This window comes from Leiobunum rupestre, chromosome 4 (genome assembly GCF_980474605.1).
Source record: "Leiobunum rupestre chromosome 4, qqLeiRupe1.1.hap1, whole genome shotgun sequence".
Lineage (NCBI taxonomy): Eukaryota > Metazoa > Arthropoda > Arachnida > Opiliones > Sclerosomatidae > Leiobunum > Leiobunum rupestre.
Window position 1 is genome coordinate 25,603,527 of NC_143387.1, and position 21,144 is coordinate 25,624,670.

Below are 21,144 nucleotides of genomic sequence, written 5' to 3' on the forward strand. Positions count from 1 at the left end.
ATTCTTTAGTATTTGGTTTTAAATACTTTTTTGAAAAATTATTTAGTATTTGGTTTTAAATACTTTTTTGAAAAATTATATAGTATTTGGTTTTAAATACTTTTTTGAAAAATTATTTAGTATTTGGTTTTAAATACTTTTTTGAAAAATTATTTAGTATTTTATTTTAAATACCTTTTTGAAAAATTATTTAGTATTTGGTTTTAAATACTTTTTTGAAAAATTCTTTAGTATTTGGTTTTAAATACTTTTTTGAAAAATTATTTAGTATTTGGTTTTAAATACTTTTTTGAAAAATTATTTAGTATTTGGTTTTAAATACTTTTTTGAAAAATTATTTAGTATTTGGTTTTAAATACCTTTTTGAAAAATTATTTAGTATTTGGTTTTAAATACCTTTTTGAAAAATTATTTAGTATTTGGTTTTAAATACTTTTTTGAAAAATTCTTTAGTATTTGGTTTTAAATACTTTTTTGAAAAATTATTTAGTATTTTATTTTAAATACTTTTTGAAAAATTATTTAGTATTTTATTTTAAATACTTTTTGAAAAATTATTTATAATTTTATTTTAAATACTTTTTTGAAAAATTATTTATAATTTTATTTTAAATACTTTTTTGAAAAATTATTTAGTATTTTATATTTTAAATACTTTTTTGAAAAATTATTTAGTATTTTATATTTTTAATATTTTTTCGTAGTATTTTGTTGCAAAATAACGAAATTTAAAAACTAAAATACTTTTAACCACAATCATATTACAGTCCAACATATGATGGTATTTTTGTGACTCTTCCCCATATTGTTATTGTGAATATAAAATGTTTTTAAATACGCAGCAGCGCGAGAATAAGGGAGTAATTCCGGTGAATAGTCTACCGATACCGTCATTTCAGCAGTTTTATCTGTTATGTTAAAATGGATACATCTCCCTCAGTGTCAAATATTGATAATTTTCCAAACTTTTAAATGGATCATTTTCTATAATAGTTAGCTTTCATAAAATTACGATCAACGTTAAAGCAAAATGTTTGTTTTATCCCAGTACTACTCACTCAGCTCAAACGAATGCAATATCAAATCGTTTAAAACATTTGCGAGTAAATGTTAAGAGCTATGGCCAATTTTAAAAATTATTATTGGTGATTTCGTAAAAGGTAATGTTACGCATATTTCGCTTTAAACTTATTTATACTTTAAGGAGAAATAGACTGACAGATAATTATTGTTACTTATAGCAAATGTTCCTAAATAGAGTATTTTGTATTTTAAAATACTAAAATAAAGTATTTTATTTTAAATACTTTTTCCAAAGTTTATGTAGTATTTTATTTTAAATTCTTATTTTAGCAAGTATTTAGCATTTTATTTTAAGTACTGAGAATGAAATATTTCAGACCCCTTCCTTAACCCCGTTAACATGTAGCAACGCTACAACAACCCCCCCCCCCCCCTCTTACTGCGTAACGTAATTTGTGAACGGCCCCTTTCACAAATTATTTCTTTTAAATTTCTATATTAGCTACAATTAATTTTTATTCACTGAAATATAACACTTTCGATCATCCCGGCCATTGGTATTTCTAACTCGTAACATTCATTTACAGTATAAACTAGGCTGATAAGCCAAAATAACGGTAAAGAGGTCGAAGGATCTATACCTCTCGGATTAGTATTATTAGACAACCTTGGAATTATTTAGTACTATCAAAGATAATTGAAACTCGTACCCTAGATTCGAAATCACTCTCTCGCGCGTTGCCGTTAGCGTTTACCCACTTCCCGCCGGAACTCAGAAAAAATTCGCTCCATGGTTTGCGCCTTACCGCAACCACGGCCAACTTCAATCACGCGCTGCCGCGCTATATCGCGTGATCGAAGTTGGCCGTGCCGCAACCGATGGAGCCCGATTTTTCTGAGGTCACGTGCCGGAAAAGGGTAAACGCTACGTAACAAAACCGTCAATGGGAAAACTCTCAGTATTCGAATCTAGGGTACGAGTTTAAATTATCTTTGGTACTATCAAGGACTTGTATAGGTAACAAGGCACGTACCTAGAACGAAAAATATTTAGGGCAAAAATATTGGTTTCCTAATTTTCTTTAATTTATAAAATAAAATTCCAGTCATTTCGTTAACCTTACAATACATTATTACACTCGGTGGACGAGACTAAAGCTGGGGCCGTTACACTATTCATACCACGAAACTTCATTTACGATCTTGTTTATCCACTTCCTCGCGTGCCTCTTACTCTCAATAATATAAATAATAAAAATAGACACGCACGAAGAATATATTGCTCAAGATAGTTTTTATTGCGATAAAATTGTTCTCTTTGCTTACAATAGTAGTGGAAAATAAATTTTTTAAAGCAGAAAATATTTTTTGTAAGATATGTATTTGTAGTTAGTGTGATTTCGTAGAACATTGATTTATTTAAATAAGGGTGTTGATTGAGCATTGGTTTAAAAAACATTGACACATTTTGATTTTGTGCTTAATATCGAAAACTTATAAATCACGATTACAATTCAAAATCGTTGAATGTGAGTGTTGATAATTCTTGCTTTGGCTTCTGGCTGAATTTATCGCCTGATTGGGTCTTTGCCGTGACCGAAGTCTTTGATCTTTACGACCTTATTGACACTGCGTTTGGTCTTGAAGTACATGTACTCTATGATCAGTGACGCAAAAGCCATAGCGACCCCGATCAACATGACGAAGAAAATACCAGCTAAACAAATAGACGCGTCATATATTACGCTTCTTAGTGTTTCCAGAAAATTGACTTATCCCTTTTACTAATTAGTTCTATGTGTACGAAAGTAAACTAAGGTGCTTAATGTATCACAGGTTTACGTACCAATGTTGTCGAGACCGATGCCATCGGTTTCCTTCTTCGCTTCCTCACATTTCAGCAGATGAGGGTTGTGGTTCCACCATTTATCTTTCAGACTTTCCAACTTCCTCTCGTTCAGCAGACTTAGAATTCTGCAATTGTAATAGAATTATGTTGAAGTTGGAGACATTGAGCAACTGCTACGAGCAGATTTTTCAAAATAGAACTTTACGCTTTATTTAGTCTTTCCCGGATCTCTGAACCTTTCGGTAGGGCTATGGCCAGTGGCTTCCGGCTGAACTCCCCACCAACTTGCCTCAGTTCGCAATTTAGCATCGTGGCGTACCTGACTTTCGTAGATTCGGCTAGAGAAGAATTGTAACGCGTGAATGTTAACTACAAGGCCATAAAGTTAATATTTTCTTCTCACCAATCAAAGCGAAACCGTCTACTGGATCTTTGTATGTTGTGCTCAAGGTCTTCTGAATAGCGTCTTCGTATGTTGCTGGAAATGACGTCTCCTTCATGGTCCACCATATTTTTGTGTACTTGTCCGAGACAGGGTAATCCCAGACGGCCAACTTGGCCCTTTCCGTTTCGTTCAGGGTGTCATCCAAGGACATATTTTTCCAGATCCTGCAATCATTATATGAAATCGAAATCAAATTAAAGCCAGCTTTGGATGAATTAAAACCTATTCAACTCACTCGTAGAATCGTTCTTCGATGGACGCCATTCTTTCGAAGTAGGTTCTCGAGGAACTGCCGTCAATGGGGGCGTATTTTATTTTGTACTGCTTGGCCAGATCATCCAGTGACTCGATGGTGGTGTCGAGACGTGAGACCGTCAAGAAGGCGGCCAAGTTGGCCGTGTACGAGGCGATGATAATGAAACCGAACAACCACCAAGTGGCCGCCACCAGCCTGCCGGAGAGATTACGTGGAGCCTCCCCACCACCTGTGGTGAAAGACAATCGTCATGTCTATCCATAACAAGTGAAAAACGTAAAGTACGTACTCCGAAAATGTAAAATATGGTTAATATTAAACGAAAAAGAAGTTAAAAAACGTACAAAAACTCGCAACCTACTCCAGCAATAGTATTGCAATATACCAATTTTTTTAGTAGATAGTGAATTTAATAATAGTTTGTTAAATAAAGAAAATCAATCCTTAATGGGAATATAACCTGCAAAACAATCTTTATGGAAGACCCCTTCAATTTTTCAAAATAACTGAGGTTATATTCCCTTTAAAACAGGGAAAACGTCTCAATTTAATGTTACGGCGAACATCTACGCTCAAATAGTGGTCTGTCGATAAATGTTTGCTTCTATCGTCGCCGGCTCGCCCTCTCGGTGTTTGGTCTTTACCACCTGTTAGATACCATTTCGGAACTCTGGGGTCCAAGATTTCGTCGAAACGTACCTTGAGGTGTGAGGGAGGTGATGCAAAACCAGAGGGATTCTTTGAGGCTGAAGTCTCTCGTCTCCTCGTCGTCTTTGTATTTCTCCTTGTTGTTGTGGTAGCTGTACGGACTCAGCCGGTCGAACAAGAACATGAGGAAGCTAGGTTATTAGAAAGCGTAAGTTAAAGGTTTTGCATTTATTAGCGCCGCTATTCTCACCTGGTGAAGAAATAGGCTCCGATGATGCAGGCCCACACGTTGGCCTCTAGCACAGTCAAGAACTTGAAATGCTCCTTTTTATCTCTCTTCTTCTTCATGAGAATGGAGATTCCAACCATATCGTAAAACGGAACCGTGAAGTCCACGGCAATTTCTCTTTCCGCCATGACAGCCAAGGGGCCCAAAGCCATATCCGCTCTCTACCAAAATGTTCCAATTATGGTTCAATTTTGAAAAATGGTATTTGTGATTGGACTTCTAGCGTAATTTACCCCATTGACAACGTCACCAATCATTCCGTTCCAAGTAATGTTTCCGTTTCCAAATTCACTCAGGTCTCCGTGCCGATTTTCTTTGCTGAGGAACATCCGATACCCAAAGTCCCACTTTTCCACCCTCTTGATTTCTTCCAACAAATCGATGCACAATCCTTCGAAAGAGTCCTCTCCGTTCTCTTTCTTCGTCGCGTAGATGAATGGCGGGTCCTGGTTGATACGGAGAAAACGAACGGATCATTTTGGAGAACAATTTCGAGGTTTGACGTTTCCCGTTTCTTACGTTGATGGTAGAAATTCTGAACATTGGAATGGCGTCAAATTTTTTCAAGTTGTTAGGGTCCCCTGTCAACTCGGCTTTCGGTGACACTCCCAATTTCCTTTGCCATTTTATAATGGCCTGTTAAAATTCAGTTATATTAGTTTAATCCTGCTAGTCACGCGTATGTTAATGACTTACGTCAGTTCTGACTTCTGGTGTCGTTGTAGTGTGAAAAATGTCCATTTTAACTTGCTGATACGCCGTCGTTCGTTTAGCGTCTGTATTCTTAAATACGATGTCGCCATAAACCCCTTTCAGTGGTGCCTGTAATTGAGCCCTTATGCTTATATGTAACATTTGGATGATCTAGAACGCAATAAATACTTGCCTCTTCGAGCAATGATTTAAGTTTGGTATTAGCTCTTTCGGCTTTGGCTTCGTCCGTCAAGTCCGTCGCGCAGTCCGCCGGGTACGTCAATTCCTTCGGCCATCCGCCCTCTGCTGCCGTGGCTTTTTCTACCATGTCACCCACTTTTCGAGCCAGATCGAAATGAAACGCGCTATGCACCTACACAAGGATTTCTTTGTATCGCTTGTACAATTTTAACAAAGTACACTTACTATGTCGTCGTAGGCTAAGCCGGCTTTTAAAAATTCGTTTTCTGCGTCTTTGTATTGAACGATTGGCGTGGCGTAAATGTACGACCCATTTTGACAATTAGGGCATGAAACTTTGACGTTTTCCTTTAAAGATGAAGATATCTTAGTATTTTATTTTAATACCGTTTTAAAAGAATTTTTACCTTTGTTATCGCAAACCATCTGTAATGCGTTTTGAACAAGGACATATCCGAAGCCTTATAAAATATTAAAAAATAACATGCTATGAAAACGAGTTACTCCTCGAAAATGCTCAGTTTAAAATTGCGTTTTATTTGGTACAAGCTAATATTATTTGTTTCGTTTCGTGTTATTGAAGTTTGGAGAACAATTTAGTATGAATTTCACGAACTGGTTTTTCACAGAAATATATTTGCAAACTGGAAAACAGTGATTTTAGGTAAGAATTGCTGACATGGTTTGGGTGGATGCAGTAGCAGTTTGAAGTTACCAAGAAAAATTTGATTTTCGATTTTTGATCATGACCAGGCGTAATACTATATAGGTTTTCAGATTCCTATTAATTGGCTCCTTTATAATTAACACAGCTGATCTTGTTCTATGTCTTAAACTGAGGATAAAGATAGGTCATAAAATATATTTTGGCTCTCATGCTTCCTATATCCATAAATGTTTTTCCAATTTTATCTCGCCAGTGACCTTTTTTGTATTAAGACCAGTGTTGGGTAGTATTTCAAATGCATTTTCAGTATTTCGTATTTTATTTTAAATACTTTTTTGATCAAGTATTTTGCATTTTATTTTAAATACTTTTATGATCAAGGATTTTGCATTTTTTAAATACTTTTTTGTAGTATTTTGTTGGCAAAATACCGAAATTTTAAAAATTAAACAATTTTAACCATAATCATATTACAATCCAACAAATTATGGTATTTTTGTGACTCTTTCCCATACTGTTATTGTGGATTTCAAATGTTTTTAAATACGCAGCAGCGCGAGAATAAGGGAGTAATTCCGGTGAATAGTCTACCGATACCGTCATTTCAGCAGTTTTATCTGTTATGTTAAAATGGATACATCTCCCTCAGTGTCAGAGAATGATAATTTTCCAAACATTTTAAATTGATCATTTTTTAAAAATAGTTAGCCTTCATAAAATTACGATGAACGTTAAAGCAAAATGTATGTTTTGTCCCAGCACTACTCTCTCGGCTCAAACGAATGCAATATCAAATCTTTTACAACATTTGAGAGCTATGGTCAATTTTAAAAATTATAATTTTTTTACATTATTGTTACTTATATCAAATGTTCCTAAATAGAGTATTTTGTAATTTAAAATACTTAAATAAAGTATTCTTTTTTAAATACTTTTTCAAAAGTGTATTTAGTATTTTATTTAAAAAATATTTTTCTAGCAAGTATTTAGCATTTTATTTTAAATACTGAGAACGAAATATTTTACCCAACAACTGCATTACCTTTTGTAAGAGTGTTTGGATCGTGTTAACTTCGGCGAAGATAAAAATGTTTCCGACATCGGAGGCCTTGATCTTCTCCATCAACTTTCCAGTTTTGTTTATGTCCTCCTTGTTGACACTCTCGATGGCCACGGCGCAACCGATATTGTCGAAAATCAGACCCACTTTATTCTGCAGCGCTTACATGACGAGTTTCAAAGATAGCAGTATCGATTAAAATTGTTTAACAAAACCCTGTACAACTTACAAAATGAACTGTCGTGTACCACCATCATAGCTCTGCAATTTTCGAAAGCGCCAACGATGCTTTTAGCCACTCCGGCGATGGTTAAATCCGGAGGTAGCACTTTAATCAGATACTCGGCTTCCGCGGCGTCCAGAGGAGCGCCTGGCCAGGGACTGAAGGTGGGCGACACGCTGAGGGTCGGTATTGCCAGTTTGCGGACTATTTTTTTGACCAGGTTTGACACTTGAGTTGTGGCCAGGTCCTCTTCCCGGGTACCGTCGATGACTACGCTTGGTGCCATTTTCAGCAAGCTACCGCAAACTATCAGAGAAAAGTACTTAACGTCATCCTGAGAATTGTAAGCTTGGAATTTTAGTTTAGTAGGTCGTTGTGCATATATTTTTAGAACATTAACAATTTCTTAAAAGTGAACCGATTTTCCTTTAGATATGCTCGATGATTGTGGCGCTTACTGTCTTCCTCTGTCATGCCCGGCTTAACATCGAGGGTTTCCACCACCAGATCCTTGACGAAATTCGCCGCACTTTTCGACGCAACTTTCGGAATACTGTTCTTCTCGTCAACCAGAACAACTTTAAAAATTAAATGACTTAATTAAGCACAAATTTTGTTTAGCTGCTAGTCTCAATGTGTTTACTTCTAATTTTTGGACATTGGTTTCTTTTTACAATAAAACGTTTTACAAATATTTGTATATTACTTGCGCGTTATAGATTGGAGTTACTAAGCTTCCGAACGTTATTAATTAATTTTAAAATGTGAGATTAATTTATTCTGAAGTGAGTGATTATTTTGTTCTTAAATATGATTAGTTTTAGGTATCGCCAAGAATTTATTTCACCCATGGATATTATTCTTTAATACTCTAGGTGCGCTCTCCCAAGGCGAAAGGCAGGGCTATAGCTATTAATTCCGTTAAACTGTGATTGCCTGTTAAGCGATAATGAAAAAACCTATGCAATCCATATTTTATTAATTTCTTATTTAAAAATAGAATAAAAATTATATTGTTTTAATCATTGAAAATTTGAAATTGCACCGTATTTGTGTTTTCTAAAGTGACAAGCCAAGTCTTGTTCTCTCGCGGAGTGGCTAGCGCTTTCGCCTCGCAGCAAGAGGAGCCGGGTTCGAACCAAGCTTGTGGCACTGGGTGAAAACTCGGAACAACTCCTTCTGCGTTGAGGTTTCAAGTTCTCTCCCCACTGGTTTAAGCGGTTTACCCCGAGCTCTTTGGTTTCCCCTTCCATAAAAACTTGTTGAGGTTAACTAGTGCTCGGAATTCCTACAACTTTTATCCAATGGATAAGGCCTACTATATCCAAATGACGATTGTTTATTTAAAGAAAATAGATTTCGTTTACTAGTGAATAAATGCATTTCTTTAAAATTTATATTTTTAAACAATTATTTATCTGAATAATATTTCGCTGTTCATAAAGAAAATGTTGTTTATATGTTTTAGGGTTTATGTTTTTTAAGAAATAGTTATTCACGTAAGAAAGCTGTAAAGCAGCTTTTTTTCTTTTAACGAACTCAAACCTTCAAAAACGTATATTAAGTATAATTATATCCAAATCTTAAATAAACAATAGGCGAATTCATTTACGAAAAAAATTCACGAATGGATAAATTTAAAACAATTTGAAATTTTTTATTGGCAATGTATTATCTACATGTACAAAAGAAAAATCGGTATCGCTTTTGTTTACTTTTATCCAAATCGAGAACACTTTTTTAAGAGACCCGATCTTCATTTCGGTATAATTTGAGGTCGCGGTCGTTTAGTGTATAATATAGTTTTCTCTGACCATTTTAACTAAAATTTCCTGAACATTTTCTATTACATCTAAGAGCACCACGGAGACCTCGGATCTCTAATATTTTATATACACACAAACTAGCATTTGTCTATAAACCTACGGAATTAGTTTAGTTCCAAGGCAAGAATTTAGGACTTCTACGCGATGTACATTGAGGATTCAGGGAATTGACGAGTTTACAATTTTCAGAAAGTAAATTCTTTTACTTTTTGGATTCAATTAAAAATTCCCTAACATTTCCCTGTCTTTTTGGGCCTTTTTTCAACTTCCCTGACATTTCCAGGTTTTCCAGGTCGTGTACGAACCCTGAACAAGAATTCAAAGACGCCCCTTTTACGGATACGTTGCTCGGTTGAAGGGTGCCTTCAGAAACTTGGCAACTGTCTTAGTTTTTTTGGTCGAACTTTTTAGGGCCCCCAAGTACCCAAAAAGACCCACGAACTAAATACATACAGCGACAACGAAGGAGCAATCGTCTGATGAAATTGATGTACGATTTACCTTTCTATTGTCATAAGCATGAGGGATAGAGAATGTCCACTTTATGGGTTCCAATTGCCCAACTTGCGAAAGCGACTACGAAGTGTTAAAGCGGAGAATATCTCCTATCGTTTGATGTACCACTTTCATATTTATCTTTTTGGGTGCGATAGCAGCCAATGCCCAATTTATGGACGAGGAAAATTGGTACGTTGTATTTAGATAGATCCAAACACGCGGATCTACTTCACAGTGGCGTAGCTAAGGTAAGTGTTACCCAATGCGGAAATTTAGAGTGACAGTCACTCTTGCACATTGAGCGAGGTATGATTTTATTCTGTCGTCAGATGCTTCAAGGGCCAAGAGTGTCACCCATCTTGGCGCTCTTTGAGGTTTACACCCAGGGTGGTCCGCACCCCCGCACCCCGTAGCGACACCACTGCTTCCTCGAAGGTCTCGAGCCCCAAATCGCCCAGCAAATGGAATGTCACTCGTAGCGAGTAATGGAAATCGCGTTAAGGGCGTAGACAAGCGCTTCTAAAATACCGTGGTCGGAGCAGGAGCCGATATCGGCTCCGAGGATGTGTCGGAGCCGGAGCCGGAGCCAAAACTCGGCTCCCGTTAAAAGCCAGAGCCGGAGCCGGATGCAAAATCCTAGAGCCGGCTCCGATTGCACTAATTGTTTTTTAAGCGCATGTATATATTAAGATAACACTAATGTTTCTGTGAAAGAATACATTATTGTGTTTCAAAAGCTAATCAAAGCGTTAAATTAACTTCACAACATCATCATTCATCAATACTTATAAAAGTATTTTATTTTATTTTTACACCAGATAGATAACAAAGTTACCAGTGGAGTGTACCACTGCTACTGCTAGGACTTAAATAATTAGTATTTACCAAGTTATCAGTGGAGTATACCACTGCTACTGCTAGGACTCGTAAATTCATAACAAACAAGTTCGCCAAGAAGGCGATAATATTATTTCATTGCCCGGCTATCAATCTAACCGTTATATATCAACTATAGTGCTCGAAATTGTTTATTCATTATCCACAAATTTTCCGATTTATTTAAAAAACGTTGGTAAAAAGAATATCATTTTAACTTATTTAATTATGTTTTTTACGCAACCAACCATTTATTTGAATAAAAGTGGAATTTATTTAAATAATTGTTTGTTTTATTTAAATAATAGGCTTATTCAAACATTTTACAATTTGTATTCAACTATTGGTTATTTAAATAAATATTATTTAAATATCGCCGAGCTTATTTTATTCATGGATAAAAATTAATCGAAATCCGAGCACTAATCAAGTAGAGATCGGCATTCTAATATACAAAAGAGAGCCCCAGCCTAACCTAGGGCATTGGCGATCTTTGAAGCCCAGAGCCCCCCGACCTATGATATCAAGTTTAACAGTGTTAAATTGGTTTCTTTAAAATTTAATTGAACAACACTCTAAAGTACAAACGTTTTTACTATAGAGTGTTTTTAAATTAAAGCCCGCGACCTTCTGAATGCCAGAAGCCCACGCTGTGTAATCCCCACGCCCAGCCGCGAATAGAACTGGAGCCGGAGCCGAATGGAGCCGATAGGGTTTAAGTCGGAGCCGGAACCACGCGGAGCACTTCTTTAAGCCATTGTCGACATGGATGAACAGAAAAGGTTAGCGGCTCGATCCAAATGGCGAATTTTTTTATTTGAACAATATTTATCCAAAAGAATAAGAGAGTAAAATTACCTTAGTTACACAACACATTCAACGTAAAATATCCATTGTTTATATGAATAAAAAATAGACATTGTTTATAAATATATAAAAATACTCGTTTCCAACTTCACTATTTCAAAGGATATGTTTAGCGAAAAATGTTTGGTCATGAACAAAAGTGATAAGAATAAAAAATCTTGCATATATTTTACTAATAAGATAAGCGAATTCAAGATTTATCCAAATGAATAATATTTAAAAAAACATTATCTTTATCTATTTAACGAAATGTCGATATTTTGTTTAGTTCGTCTTATGAATAATTGCAATTTATTCATTTCTACAACTCTACCCTTAAAGAAAAAACTATAAATATTTTAGGATAATGGATATTCGATTCCGAGCCCTAAGGTTAACGTAGTTAGTGTAGCCTAGCTGATTATTATTATTATTCTGTACGTGGTGTGATGCGGACGCTTCATAATCCGGAGTACAGGGATGTAATGTACTCGATATTGTATACACATTACTATAAAGAGTGGAATATTCACGAAAGAAATAAATTCAGGGTATCAGCAGATGTATAAAATATCAATTTAGAAAATTTCAATGAGATCTAGTTAAAGCAGAAGAAAGGTTGAGTTTGCAAGTTCTCTCCCCACTGGTTTAAGGGGTTATCTCCCGAGCTCTTCGGTTTCCCCTTCCATAAAAACTTGAAATTAACGGTAATAATTAGTGTAGGGAGCTGTTGGCTCGCGTCGTATGAAGGGCTTTCCACAACCTTCCTCCACATTGTATCCCGGCCACCTGAATTTATGGCTAAAGTCGCTTGATGACTTAGGCCTAAGGTGGTGCCTTGGGTGTTAGCCTAGCTGATTATTATTAATTATTTATTATTTTATGACATGGTATATCTTTTGAGATATTGTTACTAGACTAGTATGTGTAGCGAAGAACTCGGAAACATTTCTAAAGACCTTGTTCTTAATGTAAATAATTCAAATAACCTTAAATTAAATTAAGTTGAAAATTAAACAACGAATAACTATAATAAAATAATTCGTATATTGAAAGTTACTAGCTCTACGCGTTCTTCTTACACCTTTCAGTGTAAGAGCTTAATCTCCAATATATCTTTCATGTAGATAAATATAAGTGTATTTTTTGACGTCCAAAATACTTAGTGTAAAGATCAGAGGCTCTCAACATAATAAAAATGTACGGTACAAATTCACTTTCTACTATATTTAAAGTAAACGTGTTTTTTACCCCTACCTAAAGCTAGAAAACCGGTATTTTCTCGCTCCTAGTCTCAGGTAACATTGATTTTTAGTTTAGTTTTCGCAAGTACACTTTTGGTAGTTAGCAAGGAAAACGCATAGCCAACAATTGATCCGTTGTTGTTTTAATTTCTATATTAGATTGTCTTTAATTGTGTCTCACACGCACCCCACATTTATAAATAAAGGCATTTTTAGTTTTCTTCACAAGAACCACAAATTAAATACCGCAACCGGTGGAAAATGTCCTAATTTAACTACTATCATATGTTTAAAATACCTCTGCCCCATTTTCATGCGCGCTGGTAGCGGATAAAAATCTTCAAAATTCGCTTCCGCCACTCGCAAGCGTGAAAATAAAGCTAAAATATCTGTTTGAAACAGATCGACGCGGAAAGTGAAAAAGTGTATAGCTGAAGCGGATTTTGTCGATTTTTACCCGCTACCAGCGAGCATGAAAATGGGGCTTAAATTAGTAGTCAAATAAGCACTTTATCTAGAAAACGTGATGTCAAAACTTGTCCCTTCGATTACCACAAAAATGAAAAATTTGAAAAAAATCTCGGAGACAGCGCTGCTGTGCGGTCGAGAATTAAACTATATTGGGAGGTTCTAATTTGACTAGGTGGAGCTTAGTGGGGTGGAAGGGGAGAGAGGATTCTTTACTATAATTTTAGTGTCGTCTGCTCGCGTTGAGTAAGAGCCGTCTTTTCTCTTTATCTAGTGGGCAAGAGTGGAATCAGGAAGTTCTATTGAAAGGGAATTAGAGAGCCAAAATTATGGATGAAATACCGCATTTAATTAATGAGAATAATTAATGAGAGAATAAAGAAAGTTTTTAAATCTTTATATCTTTATGGAGAGTTTACTTGGCTCTAAAAAATTTACGGCTAGCGTTTGAGTGCCTTACTTTACGCTGCAAGATTGCACTGAGTTTATTTTACACACAAAGTAGCCATAGTAAAATTATTCTTACTTAAGAAATTTAAACTTCCAACACGTCAAATATAAACATCGCTCCCATTCGCTCGTTAAAACTGTCGACTATTTTCATTAGCCAATAGCCATGACTTTTTTGTTGAGTCACATGAGAGAAATAAACCAATAGAAAAATAACGGTTTTTTTTCCTATGCGGGGGGGGGGGGAACAAATTTTCCGAGAAAATATCGAAATTAATCTCTTTTGAGGCCGTTCAAGCTAGCCTTGCACCAAACGGGATTAGAGAAACGTCGGCTTCGGCAGTTCAGGTTTATATTAAGGCTACGTTAACACGCAATGCGGAGAGAGTATAGGTCTATTTGGACCAGTATATCCGCCATAGGCAGCATAGCCATTTGACTACTTACAATTGTTAGAGGTACCATAAACTTTTTTTAATTTTGGATTTAATCACTTTAATTGGGATTCCAAACTGTTTAATCAGTTTAATATAAATTTGAAAAGCGATTGGTTTTCAAAAGACGATAAATAATAAATAATAATAATAAAAATAATCAGCTTAGGCCCAAAATCCATATTTTATTAATTTGATAATTAAGGGCGTTCATAAATGACCCAATTATCTTTTTCGGAACCAATACTCTGATGTCATTGAATTATAATCGCACCATAAACCTTAAAATTTTTAATAATTCAAAATTAAGCCTATTTATTATTTGGTCTCCAGAAACAATAATATATCATAAGTTGAATAATAACATAAGTATGACACTTAACGATTATGTTACTTATGGTGTTACTGATATGAATGAAATCAGTCTACTTTCTTGGCATCTCCGTATGAAATGTTTATTAAAAAAAACCTCTATCCCCTTACCGCCTTAAGTAATTTGTCAATGGCTTTTTATCATATTATGTTAAACTCATCATTTCATAATTTTAACTACGATTTCATCTTTTAATCATTAGATAATTAAAATAATTTTAACTGTCATTTCATCTTTTAATCATAAGATAATTCAAATAATTTAAACTAGGATTTCATCTTTTAATCATTAGATAATTCAGATAATTTTGACTACGATTTCCTCTTTTAATCATAAGATAATTCAATTAATTTTAACTATAATTTCATCTTTTAAACATAAGATAATTCAAATAATTTAAACTACGATTTCATGTTTAATTCATAAGATAATTCAAATAATTTTAACCATCTTATTTTATTAATGCTTCATCAAATTTTAATTACGATTTAACCATTTACTTACGATTTAACCATTTAATTACGATTTAGCCATTTACTTACGATATAAGCATTTAATTACGATTTAACCATTTAATTACGATTTAACCATTTAATTACGATTTAACCATTTAATTACGATTTAACCATTTAATTACGATTTAACCATTTAATTACGATTTAACCATTTAATTACGATTTAACCATTTAATTAAGATTTAACCATTTAATTAAGATTTAACCATTTAATTATGATTTAACCATTTAATTACGATTGAACAATTTAATTACGGTTTAACCATTTAGTTACGATTTAACCATTTAGTTACGACTCAGCATTTAATTATGATTTAGCATTTAATTACAATTTAACCATTTAATTACGATTTAACCATTTAATTAGGATTAAGCATTTAATTACTATTAAGCATTTAATTACGATTTAACCATTTAATTATGGTTTAATAATTTTCAATACAATTTAATCATTCTGATAATAATTAACTTAAACAACAGATTTATTAACAGATTGTTTCTAACAGTAAATCGGTAAAATGCAGTTAATAATAGTTTCACTGCACAGCGTTCTTAAATACAACATTAATGGTCTAGCACCCGTCGAAATACGACGTTGGATGAAAACCAAACCACACATTTATAACCAAAGATTCCAACTGCGGTCTGCTGTTGGAATCTTTCGTTGTTTGGACGGATTTCTACCCGGATTTTGACTCATTTTGATTATGATTTAATCATTTTGATTATGATTTTCTCATTTTTATTACGTTTTAATCACCATTTATTCATTTTAATCACGTTTTAATCACCATTTATTCATTTTAATCACGTTTTAATCACGATTTATTCATTTTGATTAAGTTTTAATCACCATTTAATAATATTAATCTTAAGCATTCTATTTTTAAGCCAAGATAAAATTTCGATATTTAACCATTTTATTATTTTATATATAGTTAACCATTTTATAATTTTAATTATAGTTAACCATTTCATAATGTTCATTATAGTTAACCATTTTATAATGTTAATTATAGCGAACCATTTCATAATGTTAATTATAGTTAACCATTTAATAATGTTAATTAGAGTTAACCATTTCATAATGATATTTATAGTTAACCATTTCATAATGTTAGTTATAGTTAACCATTTAATAATGTTAATTATAGTTAACCATTTCATAATGATATTTATAGTTAACCATTTCATAATGTTAATTATAGTTAACCATTTCATAATGTTAATTATAGTTAACCATTTCATATTGTTAATTATAGTTAACCATTTCTTAATGTTAATTATAATTAACCATTTCATAATGTTAACCATAATTAACCATTTCATAATGTTACTTATAGTTAACCATTTCATAATGTTACTTATAGTTAACCATTTCATAATGTTAATTATAGTTAACCATTTCATTCTTTTAATCACTAGTTCATTACTTTTATAGTTAATTATAGTGAACCATTTCATTCTTTTAGTCACTAGTTCATCATTTGTATAGGTAGTTATAGTTAACCATTTCATTCTTTTAATCACTAGTTAATCATTTTTATAGTTAATCATACTAATGCATTAATTTGTTTAATTTATTAACGATTGAATTATTCGAGTTTTCTAATAATCGCGTTGAGATAAGGCCATAAACGTATTTATAATATAATCAAACGTTTATATAGTAGATATCTTGCGAGATAAATATCCGTCTTGATTACTGCTTATGTTATTAATTCCCAGGTTCTTGTTTATTATTCAAAATTCGTTTTCGAAGAAAAAATTATGCTGAACGAAATACTATCGTTCTAGACTACCTATAGTAATAGACCACATTATCGTTATAATATACGTGGTCAATTTTGAGCCGGGATGCGGTTGGCGGGAAAATCGCGTCTATTGAAAATTGTAGTGTTGTTAATTTCCCGGAAAAATAAAATGCGGAAAAGTTTCCAGAACATTTTCCGCAAATCGGAAAAAAAAATTGTAAAATAAATTTCTTTTTAAGGGTTTTTATAGTTTTTAATTTTTTATCGATATAAAATGTCTAATACCAGTAAACATACTACAAAACATTAATAGCGTTACATTGTTAATCAGTTCAAACTAGTCTAGAGGTTTAGTTTTACTTTTAGATTCGAAAAAATGAAGCGAAAATGCCACTTCATTTAAATTTGCAACAATATATTAGACTAATCATGGAATGAAAACGTTTTTATTTTTTTCGGAAAAATACGGAACATTTTCCGGAAAAGGGCCTCGGTCATTTTCCGGAAAATTTTCCAACTTACAACACTAGAAAATTGCCTAGAGTGTCGGAAGGTACATATATATTATATATTTCTGATATTATTCAAATATATTGCGCAGTTAGGCACATTGGAATTTTATTCTTATCGAGAGCAGGCGCACAGCTTTTAAGGTGGGGTCCCAGGTCCTGCAAAGCACTCAAAATGACCGCCTTTCTCCCAAACTATCTTAAATGCCGTTACTCCGCCCCATCGCCAAACCTCTCTTACATTGCACCCCCTTCGCAAAAATGCTATTACATCATCCTCCTAGCAATTGCTCTTTTAATTTTAAATATCGAATTAAATTTTATCTAGACGTTAACAATGTTAATCAGCACTCGAAGGCACAAATGATTTCGGTACAAAAGCCGTTATAACTTTTTATTTAACTTACCCAATTTAACTCCCAAAACGCAGTCACGTAGAACGACAACGTGGAGAAATAACAAACAAAACCAAAACTTTTCCATATTTCGATCAATCGACAAATCGGGATTTCAGGAGTAATTCTAAGGAACCAGATTCATGGCTTATTCGATCTAGAACAACAGGTTGGAAATGCGAGCTGCAGCCGCGCCGTTGTCGATTATCCAACTGAAACGAAAATGTTTCTTTCACTTGTTGCGCTATGTTGTTGTTTGGTGCTTTTCCGTCTCGTGTTTTATGTCGAATTCCTTTTAACGATCTCTCGGAGCGATATCAGATCGTTCTGGACATGCAATCGGAATTTTGAAATGAAACAGTAAATGTTATTCTAACAGCGTAAAACTAAAACGTCATTATCAAATCTTAGATATTTTAAAGAGAATTTCGCAGCGCCGCATTCAGGGTGCGAGCTTAGAAACGCAAATGCGTTGGTGCAATAAAAGCTTTACTTCGTTAATCGAATTATTAACGCAGCGGCGCAATGGCAGCGGAAGTGACGAGCCGCGCTGAGAAAATAAGAGTCAAAAACGTCAAAATAAATGTTAATAATAAATGAGTTTTTTTTTCTATATTGGGTCGCCAATATTAACCGGAGAATAAGGGCGTAGTTATCGCCATACGATACTTTTGATACCGGTACTGGGAATTTCGTGGAAGGTTGTTTTCTATCTCGATCCACACCGCAAATGAATATGGATTAGGGAAAGACTCGACTCGAGTGCCCTGAGACAGTGGCACGCTCTTTTTACATTTAATACTTTAGCGACGATATTTGGAGCAAAAACATATTAATGGCTATAAACAAAAGTTTTATAACGACATTAGTGGATCCTTAAAAGAATTATAATGACGCTTTTACGTTGTTGACCCGCCGTCACTACTTGGGCGTACGCGCTTGCCTCACGACGAACCGAGAGAATGAAGTCTTACGGCGGTTGTGCAAACCTACTTCGTAATTCGCGAACCGTAAATATTATAATCACTTGACCGATAAATAACATACGCGGCGATATGGCGATACACGCGTGCCCGTATACCGACGCAGGCCGATTTGAAACTTAACGTACCAGTAGAACAATAGACGTTTTCGGAAATTAAATTATTTCAACCAGTCGATATACCCAGTACTCGAGGTAAAATTTACCGCACGTGGAAATTCCAAGGGAAAGTCTACAAATCGGATGCATTTGAAAGAAAATTGTTACCTAACAGAGACCTCAGCTATTCTTCGATTGATTTGATACGAAATAACTTCTCCGGCGGTGTTAGGTAATTATTATAAAATTAAAACTAAAATTTCAGTAACTCCAATCGTAAATAGCATAAACTGGTAGCTACTAGCATAGTCAGAGGATGAAAATTTTATCCTTCTTTCTTGCGTACACTCACTTATTCTACGTCATAACGTCGTCTGTTTCGTAAGCTTGGGAGAGTAGGAGAGAATACCACGGGACAGACGACGTGTTACGATTTGGCGGGAAGTCAGTGGCGATTTTCCCCACAGGCGCACGAGGCGCGCCCTAGTGCCCCCGATTTCTAGGAGCCCCATTTTAGCCGAAAAACCGAAATCCATTAGAAATGTTTGAATGTGCTAAGTAGCTTTATTTTTCGTAATAAATATTTTAAACAAAAATTAAATTTATAAAAATAAATAATTATTTATTTACAATAAATAAAATTTTCGGGCCATACTAAGCTACTCTATACGTTATCTGAAAATTCCCGAAGTGGAATCCTGGATACGCCCTGGGCTTTAATGGCCTTGTGAAAAAAGGGGCCCCAAAATCAAACTGCGCCTAGTGCTACAATTTACCTAAACGCGCCGCTGCGGGAAGTGAGTTTTCACAAGATGTGGAACAAAGGTTTCAACCCCTGACTTTCGTAATAGACCTATTCCGCAAACTTTTTTGTTGTCCAAACGTTTTTATTATTACTAAAAAATGATTTATGTTTTTCTCTCGATAAACTTGTTGTGCTGAAAAAAGTATCGACTTGGTCTGTTCTTTTCGGAAATGGAGTGATATCGTTGGAGGGGCGGTATGGAAAAGGCAATTTCCTTTCATTGCTGATTGTTCTATTCCAATGTTTTTATATAAAACGAAGCTTCAGTACCTCCATTTTTAAGCCCGTTGGTCAGTAGCGCATTTATAACTAATTTCGGTAAGGCAAGTGAGTCGTTTATCGTTACGCGTCTACTCGGAAGTTATGATTACTTAACGCTTTTTTATTTTATAAGTTTTGTGCATACCATAAAATGTGTAAATATGTTGTCTCGATTCCAACAATTTCGATTGTCACATTAAGGAGAGGTGGTGTAATAATTTACAACAAATGTTAACGTTTAAATAGTTTCGATACGTGCCTCATCTGCCTTTTGACCTTCCCAATAATAAAGTCCTAGTTGGTCATCAAGCTTCAAATATTCAAGCGTTTCAAGAGAGTAAGATGGGAGCGACTTACAAGTACCCCTTATTGTAGAAACATTACTTTCTTCAATTCGACAAATACTTCCTACTCTTTGTCACCCCTTGGTTCTGGCCAGCTACGAACGTTTAACGGCTTGACCCAGTAGCGTAGCCGGGAGTTTGTTTGGGGGCACACAATTGAAAAAATTAAAAAATCTAAAAAAATGATATATACATCCATTCGTTTCGGGGGGCGTGTGCCCTATGTGGCCCCAGGCTCGACCTGAATTTCGGTGCTTATGAATGGGTTTGATAAGTCACACCAATTGTTTGCGAGACACGCTTTATAGAACTCTTAATATTTGACAGAATAATTGATGTAAATAAAGTTTTCTTTGGGAAGGCTTGAACGTTTATAATAAACAGAAAACGGTATTTACGCAATATTTTATTTTACGTGGCCGAAAACTTCTCAAGCGGCACCGTGATACTGTGATTAAGGTGAAACCCTGGCAAGAGATCTAAGGGCTCAGTAAACCGGGTGGCGCTGCCTTGCTGCACTAGAATGATGAGCTTCAGTGACACAGTGCCGTTTGAGCAGATTCTTCCAGTTAGTTTTCCCACCGCAACGTTGTTGCCCTTTAACCCAAAACTATAGTACAACCATGGACAGTAAATTAAGAGGACAGGTTTTCGATACCCTTCCACAGTGCATTTTATTTCTCCCCGCGTATCAATCAGCTCGAGAGACTACGAGGGAGTATTGCAAGGTCGTTTGTACCACGTGATCTTAAAATTTCAAAATGGCAATCTAATGCGGTTGATATTGTTACGTAATTTTTTGCGCTTTATATTTTAGTAATTTTTAATTTTGTTTTTTTAATTCAATAAAAACTATCAACTGATATTTAGTATATCATATTTAATCTATAAAAAAATTTTCGAACAGTATCGTCCACTCTTAGCGATACTTGTTTTTTTTTTTTTCAAATAACCTTGGACGACTCCCTTATAGAGGTCGGGGATGGTTAACTTTTATTCAATAGATAAAGCTCTCAAAATTATTCGTAAAACGTTTTGATCAAGTAATTTATATTTCTGTATTATCCGATTAATTTTTTGATATATTTGTAAAATTAATCGGAAAAACGAC

General features: G+C 34.4%; 1 protein-coding gene across 1 annotated transcript; it reads right to left on the reverse strand.

The window, feature by feature from the left end:
• Window positions 1-2,342: 2,342 nt before the first annotated feature.
• Window positions 2,343-17,757, reverse strand: LOC149947263 (ionotropic receptor 25a-like). Its single transcript, XM_090170621.1, has 17 exons — window positions 17,555-17,757; window positions 7,813-7,932; window positions 7,361-7,660; window positions 7,114-7,292; window positions 5,812-5,865; window positions 5,630-5,752; window positions 5,397-5,576; window positions 5,207-5,332; window positions 5,030-5,146; window positions 4,744-4,956; window positions 4,472-4,671; window positions 4,273-4,412; window positions 3,553-3,802; window positions 3,276-3,481; window positions 3,078-3,210; window positions 2,870-2,997; window positions 2,343-2,740 (listed from the first exon to the last, which is right to left on the reverse strand). The coding sequence occupies exons 1-17, from the start codon at window positions 17,628-17,630 to the stop codon at window positions 2,592-2,594; spliced, it is 2,694 nt and encodes an 897-aa protein (XP_090026747.1). The 5' UTR covers window positions 17,631-17,757; the 3' UTR covers window positions 2,343-2,591.
• Between the last annotated feature and the right edge of the window lie 3,387 nt (window positions 17,758-21,144).

What these genes read in the sequence shown, in the direction of transcription:
- LOC149947263 (XM_090170621.1), bottom strand. Translation starts at nt 17,630, where the DNA reads ATGGAAAAGTTTTGGTTTTGTTTGTTATTTCTCCACGTTGTCGTTCTA. An exon ending in TCCAAACACTCTTACAAAAG is followed by an intron (nt 5,866 to 7,113) that starts GTAATGCAGTTG and finishes ATATTTTATAAG; the next exon opens with GCTTCGGATATGTCCTTGTT. An exon ending in TTGGTGACGTTGTCAATGGG is followed by an intron (nt 4,672 to 4,743) that starts GTAAATTACGCT and finishes ACATTTTGGTAG; the next exon opens with AGAGCGGATATGGCTTTGGG.